The sequence below is a fragment of the Cotesia glomerata genome, linkage group LG9, assembly GCF_020080835.1.
Source record: "Cotesia glomerata isolate CgM1 linkage group LG9, MPM_Cglom_v2.3, whole genome shotgun sequence".
NCBI classification, from domain to species: domain Eukaryota; kingdom Metazoa; phylum Arthropoda; class Insecta; order Hymenoptera; family Braconidae; genus Cotesia; species Cotesia glomerata.
Genome location: NC_058166.1, coordinates 10655295 through 10669662, shown reverse-complemented (window position 1 = coordinate 10669662; position 14368 = coordinate 10655295). Strand labels below are relative to the sequence as shown.

Genomic DNA, 14368 nt, shown 5'->3' with positions numbered 1-14368 from the left:
GTGAACCGAGTGGATTACCCCATGAAACGTATGACCGGATTATGGCTAATGGTAGTTTTCTTTTTTTTATTTTTTAATTGTATTGGGAAAAAGTTTGTAATTAAAGTGAATATTTTTTTCATTGAAAGTTGGGAACATGAGCGAAAGAAGCCAACCAGAACAACGACAAAGTCCACTACCGAGTTTTTTAGTCCCTCATGCTGTGTTTACACGCATGTCAGAACGTGTTGGGAAATGGGCTTACACTAAAATAGCTCGAGTAAATTTTATATTAATTAATTAATACAAAACATTTTAACCTTAAATTTTTGACAATATATTATGCGATTCCTGGATGTTTATCAAAATTTTATTGATATTCTCTAAGAAAAAGAAAACAGTAATGACACATTAAAATAAATTTTTTAAATCAATTTCCTCTTAATTTAATATGAAAATAAAATTATAAAAATTACTGTTAAAATTTTTACATTGTGTCTAAAAGATGAGAGATACGAAAAAAAATGATTAAAACCTTTTCTGTACAAAATTAAATTTCCTACAAAAAATTTTTTTTTACAATTTTTGCGTATCTTCAATATTTAACTCAGAATTTGAATTTTAAACTTTTGAAAATTATGGATAGGTTCTTAACAAAAAAGGTCCTTGTCAATTTTTCCGTTTCTTCAAAATTTAAGATTTAAACTAAGCTTCATTCCTATCAAAATTTTTTTTTTTTTTTGTGCCAAATAAAAAAAAATTGTACTTGTATTATTCTTAGATACCACGGCGAATGTCTTTATCAAAAATTTTAATTAGATTCTCTTGTCTTAAAATTAAATTAAATATCAAAGAGAAAAACATAATAGAGTTCAAAGTTTAATTACAAGTGTAATATAAAAGTATAATAATTAATATAAACCGAAATAATTAAAACAGAGAAAAGATTCACAAACAGAAGATCCAGAAGCAAAACCAAAAGAACCGGAACCAGTTCAAGAAAGACAAAAACTCTCAAAAATAACAGATATGTTACTGGACCCAAAAAAAATTCTCGTCGCGGTACGATTGAAACTGGTTGATGAATTAGGGACATTTTTAATATCGAATGATCCTTTTATTAGAGAAAAAACGGCTATAGCAATTTCAGAAATAGCTCGGAGACCTAATGGGCGGCAAGCTATCATTCGTAATCCAGCGATTCTCAACAATTTGATAAATGGGCTCCAGGATGTAGTTATTGACGTTCGAGTACAAATGGCCCGTGTCCTAGAGATATTAGCCCATGACTACTTCAGTAATAACGTTATAATACAATATGAATTACAGCTATAAACTTAATTAATAGCGACAATAAAACAAAATTTAAGCTTTATTAATTATTGACGAATTTTTTCAGGTGCCAAAGTTTTGGTGGAGGAGCACAAGTTTATAGACATAATTGCTCAGGCTATTCCTAGAGAACAGAAAGAATTGTTGGTAAGTATGAAGAAAAAAATCAATGATTATGATTATTATTATTATTATTAAATTATTATTATATCGAGTTGCTAATGCCAAAAGGACGTATTTCGAAATGTATACCCTTTTGGCTTTGCAGAACTAAAAGGCCATATAGAAAATTTTTTTTCTCTAATCAACTTGAGAATATATAAAAGTAAAAATCTGGTTGAAAAACGCAAAAAATTTTTTTTTTCGACATGCACCCTTTCGGCTTTAAGAAAAAAAATTTCTAAAGTCGAAAAGGCATATTTGAGTAAATAGTCAAAATAGCTCCTAAGAACTTCAAAATGTCGAAGATCTGATGAAAAATAAATTTTATTTTGAGATACGCTCTTTTGACATTAGTAGAGCGATATGATACTGAAATCATTAGACATCTCATAATTTTTAAAATAAATCAATTATGATAAAGAAAATATTTTTGAAAATTCGAACTACTAATTTTTTTTTAATTTTTACATGTGAAATTTTTTTTATAATAATTTAATTATTATAAAAAACTAACAAAAAATTGTTGATTTCAGTTTCATTTATTTATTTATTTACTTCAGTAAAGTTTCCAATCATACTTATATGGGTACAGTAACTAACAGATGCTTACCACTTGTGTCAGATACTCTATCTCAATAGCCTTGAAGTATTGCTTCTGGCTCATGTCAACGTGTGTCACGCCATAGAAATTGATATGATCGAAACCCTGCTCACTCTTATGAATTATCATAAAAAGGATAAGGAAGTTTTGGCTAAAATTTTATCTTCTTTAGTGCTACTTTGTCAAGATAGTTTGGGCACTTGGAAAGCTTTTGAAGTTAAGAATTTTTTGTCCATTCTCACGCCGGTCTTGAATGATGACGCAGTTATGTAACTTTCAAGCATTTATAATTTATTTTTTTTTATTTTTATGATATATTATTTATCAAAGATATTTTTGTAAATTTCATTTTATGACAATTTATTGTTCAAAAACAAAGACTAAAATTGATTTTATTTTTGGAATAAAAATGAAATATAATTGATAACTAATAAAAAAAAAATTTGAAGTGTGAAATACTTAATAGAATATCGATAAACATTATTTAATGATGTTTTTATTTTTTAAAGCTTGATAATCGGAATAAAAATACGCGACGTACGTGTTAAAAATATCTTTGATATCATTACTCTAATTATAGATAAAAATATTTTTTTTTTGCAGAAAGAAATTCATGAAAAAGCAGCAAGTCTTGTTGCGTTTGCGACTGTCACTAATTATGGAAAATTGAATGGGTTGATATTTATTGATAGACTTTTACAGCTGGCTAATAATGGACAAAGTAGAGAATGCCGGCTTATGTCTATAAAGGTTATTATTATTATTATTTATTCTAAAAATTTATTAATTACTTTAGTTTTGAGTTAGTATCTTAAAGAATAGATAATAAAACTCATGAAATAAAATGTACGAGATGTAGTAAAAAGATGATAAAAATTTATTGTTGATTATTATTAAAGGCACTGACAAATATCGCGGAAGTACCAGAAGGACGAGAAAAATTGCTTGGTCATTTAATATTTATTGAGCACATCAATACGGAAAAGGACAGAGTATTGAAGAAACATAAAAATATCCTGCTAAAAGTAATACATTGGCATCCGTGATGACTAGCTACCATCTTCTCAATAAACCCATTCATATTTTCATATTTGTACTTTTAAAACACTCATATCAAGAACGACATGAATATACTAATATTAAGAACAATAAACGTTAAATTAATCTTCGATTAATAACCGTCTGACCGGTAAAATGAAGAATAAAGACTGAAGCTGAAGAATAGAATTGATTGCCTGTAATAAAGATTTATATCGTCAGATAATTTCGTTAGGTATTGTATTAATATATATATTTATGAATTATTTATGATTGTGATATTTTATTGTTTACTTGTTAAAAATAATATTTCTTATATGCATATGGGATTTTTTGTTTAATCGCAGTTGATATGATTCACGCTTTTTTATTAAATATTTTTTTTTTTAACTATGATTTGTTGAGGTCACAGTATATTGTAGAGTCGTCAGATATATTTGTAGTATTTTTAATTTTTTTTTTATATTATTTAATATATATATATATATATACATATATTTTTTTTTTCACACGTGTTTTATGATGTTGATATTTTTTGACGTCAGTTATCGTATTAATTAAAAATGACATGACCCACATGCATATGATATAGTATTATATTTAATTTATAAGCAAATATAAATTACTTCCGCGTGAGATATTTTTTTGTAACATGATTTCAAATCTCTTTTAATGTTATTAATTTGTGAGATGATAATTGTGGTGAGCGCATCACTAATGGAAAACCTGGAAATGGCAGGCAATTACGATTAACGCATGTCGAATAATAAAAAAAAAATCTGGAAATCGGTTTCCCGCGCAGGTCAACCCTAGAACTTTCCACCAAGTTTGAATTTAAAGTGCCTTAAAATGTGTTTTTTGGTTAATATTTCAGCTTTTCAAGGTCAAAGCATTGTTTTTCACATTTTGAGCTCTTCGAGCTCAAAATATATTTATCAAACAACTATAACTTTTAAATGCGTCGTTCGATTTTCATTTTCGAAAATGCATTCGATGCAGTTTTTTAAGGGGGGAAATACGTGTAGATGGCCATTTTCGAGCAGATTTTAATCAATTATTTAAAGGTATAAAAAATTAATATTATTTATTCAAACTTTTGGGTTATTTTATACATATATTGAAGAGTAAAAATTTACATTTACAAGAATAAAACTTAAAAAGTAGTAAAGATATCAGCTGATACATCTCGTAGGTTGTCGTCCGACTTCGCAACTGGTGTACATCATGGAGGCCATAATTTTTATCTGAAATCAATGCATCAAAATTATAACTTTTTTTAGACATGTATCTTCTATATGAACCTCATTTTAAAGAAAAAAAAAAAAATTTTCATTTTTTTGACGGCTGTGAAAGTAAGTCATGTTTTTTTACCTTTTTTTTGTTTATTGTTTAGTATAAAAAAATTAGTTAAAATGAAAAAATTGCTTCTGATTGAGGTTCATATTCAGCACAATTATGTAAAGAAATAATATACTAAATTTGAAGATGATTGGTTAAAAACTTTTTAAGCTAGAGTGTACACTAGTTCGAAAAAACTAGTTTCGAGAAAAACGCGTTTAAAAATAAGTGATGAAAAAAGTTAAGGTGACCGTCTCTTTTTCTCATGCAATAATTTCTGCGACATAAATTATCAGCAATAATTTCTTGTTCGATATTTTCACAAAGGCAATATTTCTCATTGTCAAAATTTATTTGGTATTATTAATTATTATTAAAATTAATATTTATTTAATTATGAATTTTTAATGATAAAGTGAAAATAAAATATTTGAGAAACTTTTAAATGATAATTTTTTGCTCTGTGAGAATTTTTTAATCAAGAAATTTTTGAGTGAGAATTTTTGCATGTGAGAAATTTTTGTATGATAAATTTTTATGAAAAATTTTTGTTTCGATAAATTGTTACTGGTAAATAAAGCCACGGTGCCAAAAGGTTAATATAAAGTTGTATTAAACGAATTGAAACAACTTACCAATTAATCAGCTATTCCAGCACCATATTGTAAGCCTTCTTCAGCTTCATATGCTTCATTTTGAGCTTGTAGCTTTTCTTTTCGTGCTTTTCGGGCTTCTTTACTGTCCAAGGAGCTGCGTCGATTCTGACGGGTTACGCGCTGACTGTCGGATTGTTGTGCGTGATTGAAGCTATTGTTCCCAACGATGAGACCTAACTCGTTCATGACTAATAAAATACTTGAACTGCCTTCATTGAATAAGCAAGCAGCCAAGTATGCAGCAATTTCAATAGTTTTTAAACCACTATGCAAATGTTTAGGGGCCATACGCCAAATAGTTGAATTAAAACTTTCATTAGCATTTTGAGTATGGCCTCCTAAACATCTCTCCAATAAATCTACCCGGGATAAATCCTGATAAATTGGAAAAATCGCTTTTGAACGTCAGGATGCAAAGGTGTCGGATGTTTTGGAGGTTCTGTCCCCAGAGCTTTAGCTTCGTTCCACTTACACCAGCTATCTACACCCTTTGGACATTTGTCATGTTGTGGATTATCATCTGTTGATATCATATGGAAATAAGTTGCCAATATCTCATTTTTCATGTCTTCAACGCTATTTACATTTCTCCTAATTGCTAGTCCATAGTAAGTGCTTAATTTTTTTATTAAAACTTCTGTCAACTTGGAAGTATATGAATGACTACCTACTCGACCCTAACCGACCGCTCCGTTCAGGTAATTATGTTCTCGGGCGCTGTACCGAGCGCACTTACTAAATCGCTTGTAACTTTTGAACGAATAATAATTTTGACCTGAAATTTTAACTGTATATTTTTCAATAGTTTTACAAGCGATTTATGAAAAAAAAAAATTTTGAATTTTTTCAAGCCTCTACACGTATTTCCCCCCTTAAGCACAAAGAGAAAATGCATAGGTTCACATTGATTGGTTGAAAAATCTCGAAGATATCTTAAAACAATACCGAAAAACAAAATTGTGTGAGTTTTTAAACAACTATAACTTTTGAATGCGTCGTTCGATTTTCATTTTCGAAAATGCATTCGACGCAGTTTTTTAAGCACAAAAAGTGTATGGGCCATTCCATGTCAAATCGACCAATAGTTGGAATCGACCCCTTTCGATTTGGATGAATTTTGGTCAGAAGTTTTCTTTTATCATAAAACGAAGTTCTGCCAAAGGAAAAAAAATAAAAAAATTTTTTTCGAAAGATATGCAAATTCAAAATTTCGCGATTATTCCAGTTTTTCAATTTTGTTTTTGCAATATCTCGAATGCTATTATAGATACAGGAATGGTCTTTCGTTTGTTTAAAAGGGGACACTTGGGGCTATTGAAAAAAAAAATATTTTGGAAAAAAATTTTGAAAAATGCCAAATTTGTCAAATTTTGAATTTTTGAAAATCGTCAAAAATGAAGACCACCATTAAAATTTTGGCTCAATTTTTTTTGTATGATACCTTGTTATGATCTTAAAAGATCCTGAAATTTTTGAATAGGGGTTTTTTTTTTCAAAAATATGAATTTTTGAATTTCAAAAAAAAATTTTTGAATTTCAGAAAAAATTTTTTTTTTGTTTTTTGCAACTTCTATATAAGTTAAAGTTATGCAGATACATAATATTGTAATTTTGAGTATTTAGAAATCAAATGCACGACGTGAAAATATTAAATAATAAATTAATTTCAACTTTTTTTTATTTTTTGGACATAATCTTGCATCCTTAAAATAAGTCATCCTTAACGCATGATAGAATTCGTTAATTGTCCTTTATTTACTTCATTTAAAGTTGTTGATGCCACTTGTCGTCTTATTAACATGGGAATAATTTGTAATTTGAGATTGAGAACTATGATTGTGTTGAAAAACTGGAAAAATCGCGAAATTTTGAATTTGCATATCTTTTGAAAAAAATTTTTTTATTTTTTTCCTTGGGCAGAACTTCGTTTTATGATAAAAGAAAACTTCTGACCAAAATTCATCCAAATCGAAAGGGGTCGATTCCAACTATTGGTCGATTTGACATGGAATGACCCGTATACATAGTTTGATTATGATTTTTTCGCACGCTTTAAAGTTATTTTTTTTTTTTTTTATTAATTATTATTTAGAGTCGGTTTTAACTGATGTGGTCATATCGCCGACTTTAACTGTTGGGAGTGGTACGTTGGGGTCTTTTTGGGTTGTGTAAATCTTAACCTACGCGCCAAGGGCCGAATATCAACCAAGTTGGTTTCTAAGACCAGCCCGACTAGAAATTTCAGTGAGGCAGTGATTTGGCGCAAGTAAGGCATGCCGAATTCCAAACTTGCAGTAAGTGAGGCATCCAAACCAGACCGAAGTTTGGGATGTAACGCAGTTGCGAGGCTCAGCCTAACTTGGCTTCCTGATTAGGTTGCAGTTTGGAAACCAAATTCGCAACGAAGAATCCAAATCTAATTCTTTCTTGATTTTTAGCTTTTTTATTATCAAGCGAAAATTAATAATAACAAATGCTTATTTTTTTATCTTCTTTTACTATTTTAAGTATAAATATTAAATTTAGGACTAAATTTTTTAAATATTTCATGAATAAAAAAAAAAAAAAATTCTTTGTTGCTTTTATTTAATATTATTTTTATTATTTAATTTTATTTTTTCTGTAATTTTTTTTTGTTTTTTGGAGCGTTTTTTAATGTGAAGAGGTTTTTTTGATTGGTAGATATGATAAGTCAAGGGGGAAGGAGATGATTAAGGAGTTAGATACACTAATTACACATACCACTTAACTTTACTTCATACTCGCCTTAATAGTAATTATAATTAGTAATTATTAATTATTAAAAATCGTACATGTCGAACGCGAGACTCGAACACGGTACCCGACGCACGAGGGCCCTATACCATACCGCGACGCTACGCCGATGATGAGCGACCTCTTACTTCAAGATACTTATAAGCACAACCAATGTTCGGCTTGCCTAATTTAAAACAAATAAGATTCGAATTGGGCTAGCCTAAGTTCGGAAAGCCAAGTTCGCTCCAAACTAGCAAAACTCAGGTTATCGTTACTTGAAACCAGTTCGGCGTTCTCATGATATATCAGACTTAAGGAATCCATGAAACTTTCCTAGTTACGTTCAAATATGGCAAGCCAAACATTTCGTTCTGCCTACCTTGGTTTTTATGAGGTACAACCTAGGCAAGCCTAAGTTATGCAAGCCAAACTTGCCCCGAATTGGTTCTTCTTCATATGCCTCACTGAAATTTCTAGTCGGGTACATGAGACACAATGTTTATATGTACAATACACAAATACTCTCATAAATACACACTTCTATATGTATAGAACTAAAAGACTTAACCTTGGAAAGACTTGAAGCCAAATATCTTCTCCCACTCCGTTTTAGAGTACTTTGGCAAGAAACGTCGAAGTTCGTCAAACGTTTGGAATGCCTAACTTGCGGGAAATTATAAAATCCAAAGGTCTACGGAAGTTCGGTTTGCCAAACTTAAAAGTAATAAGGGCCATCTATGGTAAGACGAAGTTTGGCGAATGTTTGGAATACCTAACTTGCAGGAAATTATAAAATCCAAAGGCTTACGAAAGTTCGGTTTACCAAACTTAAAGGTAATTAGGGACATTTATGGCAAGCCAAACTTCGGCAAATCTTTGGTTATCGTTACTTCCAGTTAGTCAGGCATTCCAAAGGTTCGCCGAAGTTCGGCTTGCCATAGATGTCCCAAATTACATGCAAATTTGGCATGCCAATCTTCGTTTTGCCTAATGTGGATTTAAGAAGGCGCAAATTAGACTTGCCTAAGTTAGGCAAGCCAAACTTGCCCCTCACTAATTCTTCGGCATTCCTTACTACAATTTCTAGTCGGGAGCTTGGGATTTGAACCCACGCCTGGCCGGTAAGTTAGTCCGAGTTCTCTATAGGCCATGCGCCTTAGACGACTCGGCTAACGTCACCGGTTAAGTTATTTTAAAAAAACAAAAAATAAAATTTTTTTTTTGGTTTTTTTTTTTTAAAGTTCTTCGGAATGGCTCGATGGATAAACTCTTAAATCTAATCAGATCTAAGTTTTGATAAGCCTTTTCGAGTGTCATGTCGTACAATTCAATCAGTTGATTCGTTTTTGAAAAATCGTACGACAAAAATTTATTTACACACACACACGGCCGTACATCTCGGCGGGAATAGTCAGAATGGCTTCCTGGGAGCTCAAAACGTGGAGATCCGATAAAAATCGACTTTCGAAAATCGGACCGAAATCAATAACTTCCCTTTAGTGGAAAATGTTTCAATTTTCTTCGCGGGAAGTTAAAAATAATAATAATAATACTCTGTTAAAATCAAGTCCCAAATATTGACTCGATAACATTATTTATGTGCGTAAATCAAATTACAATGAAATCGATTAATCAATTATTACATGTATCGATAATCATAAATTGATGAAACATCTATTGAACCAATAAAAACAGAATTGTTTACTCAAGACCAGCTCATTGGGTTTTTATTGGCGATATCAATCTCAAATAAAATATCCGCCGAGTCATACACTTCTAATGCACTTTTTAAAAAGTTTGTAGACTCTACTCTGAAAGCTGTTGAGTTACGAGTATTTACCTTTTACACACAACACGTACGGTGCTATTACCTTGTAATGCCATTCATCCTAACTTGTAATTGCATTGTATTGTAGTTTTGTGAATTTTTTCTTTATAAGTGAATGAATGGATTTTCTTATGTACGTCACTTATATTCAAGTTTATCTACTTGATCTATTGATTTGCGTCGAGATTATTTTATTAATTTTTATAAACAGATGAAAAACCCGATTATTCATTCCATAAGAACAGAGTTTGTTCAATTATTTGAAATAATTGGCCTAAATCATTCCAAACAGGAAAAATTAACATTCCAATGTGTTGTTAGCCAAGTAATTATTATCTGAATGCCAAATGTAATAGTTACAAAGGAAGCAGTCAAACTAACACGTTAAAGTACATTATTTTTAAATCAATTTCTTCTTAATTTAGTGTGAAAATAAAATTATAACTAAATCATTGTAAAAATTTTGGAGTAATATTTTGTGAATTGATGAACTAAAATTATCTTGACATTAAATTGATATCGTATTTAAAGGATGAATAATACGATAAAATTGATAAGCTTTTTTTTTTTTGTAGAGAATTAAATTTTCCACAAGAATATATTCTCAAAATTTTTTTTATTCTTAATATTTAAATCAGAATTTTAATTTTTATCTTTTCATGACAACCCTCGCGGTTTTAAGAATGCCGTAAAAATACCGTAATTTTTCGGCAATTATGCTCATGCCGTATATTTACCGTTATAATTCGGTAATAATGGGTTAAACTATCGTTGTTTTGGCCAGTTTTTATACTGTAGTTATCCAGTATATATACTGCACTTATGCTGTACAGTTACCAAAAATATACTATACAATTACCGCATTAATGCCCAAATTTTACCCAAAAAATACCAAATAATTACCGTAATAATACAGTAATTTTGCCGAATATTTTCTGATATAATGGACAATTATTAAAGATTTAGTTTTATTTTTAGTTCACTTCTATGTTAGAAATGAATAAAATGAAAAATTTCAAACTTTGCTTTTTATTCTCCATCGCTACTTTGCAAAAACAAATACTGTTTTTGAATAAAAAATATGTAGAATATTATTTTTTAATTAGGTAATTAGCGATAATTAATATAAAATAATACATATGTTAAGTAAATATATTCTAATTTTAATTTCAATTTTTAATTTCTCACTTAGAAAATTGCAAATTTTCTAAAATCGAAAAGTTATATTGTTTCACATATATAATTATATTATTTAATTTTAAATATGCTTATCGTAAGATGGACGGTGTGGCTTAATGTATATAGAATAAGCAAAAAAACAATATGGTATAGACCGTGTAGCTCAAATGGTAGAGTAGCCGACATGTCCCCAGGAATATTGTTAGATGTATTTTTTCAAACCATAATTTTTGACATCTTTAAAACCTCATATGTTAACATAAAATGTTCTAATTTAACGCTATGTAATAAGAAAATTATATTATTTAATATTTATAACTAACGAGATCTACAGCTCGTAGCCAGTTAGTACAAATTACACTAAGTATTGCTATGTTAAAGTATTTTTAAGTAATTTTTATACTTATTGAAATTCTGTTATGTATTTTGAGAGAAATTAATAAACTTACTTTAAAAAAAAAAAAAAAATAAAAAAATAAAAAAAAAACATGTCCCCAGGAGGTTCTGGGTTCGAATCCCAGTCCGAGCGTTATTTAATTTGACACCATTTTTTAAATATGGTTTTAATACAATCATTTTACCGCCTTATTACCGTAAATATGCCGCATTTTCAGTGTAAATATTCTAAATTTTTAGCGTAAATGTATCGCATTTTTACGGTAAATGTTCCGTAATTTTTCGATAAAAAAACTGACCAAACAACCGAAAAAATGCTGAAAAAATACCGCATTAATACTGTATAATTGCGACATTTTTTCGGCATTTACAAAACCGCTAGGGAACGGATGAATTCTATAACTTGATTTTTAAATTTATAACTCAAATTATGAAAATAGAGAGAGGGGAGGGTAAAATTAATGACACTATTTCTGTAGGAAATTCAATTTTCTACAAGAAATGTCTATGAATTTTTTCTTCTTCTCTTTCTATTCTCATAATTTGAGTGATAAATTTGAACAAATTTTTAGATTGAAAATTATTTACCTACCTAACACAATACAGTGTAAATTAATTAAGTGATTATAACTATGATTGTTTCCTTTATAAACTATTAAAAGTCAATTAAGATTTGAACAATTAATTGAGTTTTGAAATGATTGTCATTAGAGTAAAAAACAACTGCGTACATTTTTTTTTCGTTTTTAGTTCTAAGAATATTCTAAACAAAATTCTAACGGATCTAACTAAAAAGAATTTTTTTCTGTTCAATTTTATTTTATGAAATCTCTTAAAGTGGACCGTTGCGAATGACGAGAGAGTATTGTAATAAAAACCTGCAAGCGAATAAGTGACGTCATGTAATACAAGTGACGAGTAGTGTGAGTCTTCATATATTTGTTTGTATACAATACAGACGGTCATTGAATGAACGTAAATCCCGGAAAATCCAGTGCTTTGGGAACTTCCCATTCGTATTTATACTCACACAGACACACATATATATGTATATATAATAACAAAAACGTCACGGCATCTTTTTGGTTGACACGGTTATATTAATTTAAAACGGTAACGAATTTACAATTGGTGATTAGACTGCCAATTGATATTCGAAGGGAGTCACCCAGATGGTAGATGAATGAATAATTTCAATACAAAAAGAATATTATATTTTTAATATTATTTTTAAATAATTCACATTATTTTATATAAGCGTGAAATAGAAGATAAATTACTGATTTAACACTTTTTTTTTCGTAAATAATATAATTAAAAACGTTGACATGAAATTGTTCGAGAATTACCTGTGAAAATTGGATACTGCTCCTGTCACATTTTTTAGTATGCAAAGTTCATTATGTGAAAAAATACATGAAAAAACCTTTAGGCAAAATTTACACCATTTTTAAATTAAAAAAAAAAAATAATAATTTAACCCCTAAACTGATGTAACATTTTCACATTTTACTTAAAATTAGGAGCATTAAATTATTGATACCCCGGGTTAAATTTTCGAGAACGTCAGTCTCGCAAATGTAAACTATCACATCAGTTTTAAATTTGCTTAGGACACGAGGGTAATTGCATAAACTTGATTCGCGGAGTTAATTATTATAAAATGAGGTATATACTTATAACAATTTAAACCTAAATAATAAATTTCATGAATTTAATAAACTAAATAAAAGTCTGTGGAGTAGTACTTTGGTGAATAAGTTAAATCAATATTTTATGTAGCTTTTTAAAATTTTATTTTCTTCACAATTCATACAATAAATTATTTCTGCTATTTCTACTTGCTACACAATTTTTTATAGAATTAAAGGACTTGTTATTATTCCGCTCTATTTCAGAACACAGAAGACATTTCTTAGATTTTTAAAATTTGTCTGATGAAAAAAAGTTTGCACTAAGTTGATAAAAAATTTGGCTTGTACAGAGAAAATATATCGATCAAGAAATTTAGAATAAAAAACAAACATGGGATTGTTGATTTAAAGGAATACAAAATGCATCATAAATATCATCGTATTTACCCGGATGTATGTTTATACAAATAGAGTGGGCAAGAAGAACAAGTGCTACGAGTAATGGAAAAACGAGCACTTTCCACAAATCAATACTAAAGTTTACGTCGGCGACCGGGAAAGGTTCAACTGGCTCCCAGACAATAATACTTTTTTAATAACAATTCAAATTTTCCACGCCGTAGACATAATCCACGTATTTTGATCCTCAAAAGTTTATCTTTAATAATTTCCAATAAAACTATCGAGGTTCATTTTGCTTAACATAAAACAAACCAAGCTTACGTTAATAACAGGGTCTCTATTGCAGAAAATTTAACTCTAGTATATTATCATCAAAGGGACTTTTCAAATTCTACAAGTTTATGTGTAGATGAAAATTTCGCTTTAATTTAACGGGTAAATTACCGCGACAGTGAAAGACATCCAGTCAATTTTACAAAGGTCATACAATTTAAAAGTCAATTGCACTCCCCGATATTTTCCATTATTTCATAAAATTTTTTCCAACCAGTACTTTTCGTTTTTCCTAAAAAAACGCTTTGTTTCAAAAAATAATTCTAGTAATTTTATCAATTAACTTATAAGAAGAGATTATCCATGTATTTTTATGCAAATAAATGAATGATAGTATTAATATTATTAAAAAGTAAAGTTGAATAAATTTGAACGCGAAATAAAACCGATAAAAATGTAAATCCTCGAATTAATTTATATTTTTACTTTATTTCTTCATCTCTTGCTTCTTTTTCATCTTACTTGATTCTTTGTGATAAAAGTTAATAAAACAAATTATTAAAACGGGGAATAAATTCAAAGTAATTTTACTATCACTTATTAAATCAACTACTTCATTCTACATGGTTGTCATTGTGTAATTAAATATTAATCTTCGGAATTAATGTTTAATAACAAGGAATTCAGGATAAATATCTTTTTCTATCTACATATATATAAAATGTTTGAATGCGACTTGACGATGAAAAAGTGGGGACTAAACGCGGTAAATACGAGTGCGAGACCATAACGT

At 29.1% G+C, this 14368-nt stretch overlaps 1 protein-coding gene, 1 long non-coding RNA gene and 1 pseudogene across 2 annotated transcripts; 2 read left to right on the top strand and 1 right to left on the bottom strand.

Annotated features, from left to right (window-relative positions):
- Positions 1 to 811: 811 nt before the first annotated feature.
- LOC123272228 lies at positions 812 to 2347 on the top strand. Its single transcript, XM_044738928.1, has 3 exons — positions 812 to 1276; positions 1379 to 1458; positions 2096 to 2347. The coding sequence occupies exons 1-3, from the start codon at positions 1009 to 1011 to the stop codon at positions 2345 to 2347; spliced, it is 600 nt and encodes a 199-aa protein (XP_044594863.1). The 5' UTR covers positions 812 to 1008.
- A 255-nt stretch (positions 2348 to 2602) lies between these two features.
- Positions 2603 to 3380, top strand: LOC123271947. Its single transcript, XR_006510979.1, has 2 exons — positions 2603 to 2824; positions 2974 to 3380. It is a non-coding gene; the product is annotated as an uncharacterized LOC123271947 (long non-coding RNA).
- An 837-nt stretch (positions 3381 to 4217) lies between these two features.
- LOC123271909 lies at positions 4218 to 5925 on the bottom strand (annotated as a pseudogene).
- Positions 5926 to 14368: the final 8443 nt, after the last annotated feature.

Coding starts and splice junctions, on each gene's coding strand:
- LOC123272228 (XM_044738928.1), top strand. CDS start 1,009: ATGTTACTGGACCCAAAAAAAATTCTCGTCGCGGTACGATTGAAACTG. Junction 1,277..1,378: donor ATTAGCCCATGACTACTTCA/GTAATAACGTTA, acceptor GAATTTTTTCAG/GTGCCAAAGTTTTGGTGGAG. Junction 1,459..2,095: donor GAGAACAGAAAGAATTGTTG/GTAAGTATGAAG, acceptor CACTTGTGTCAG/ATACTCTATCTCAATAGCCT.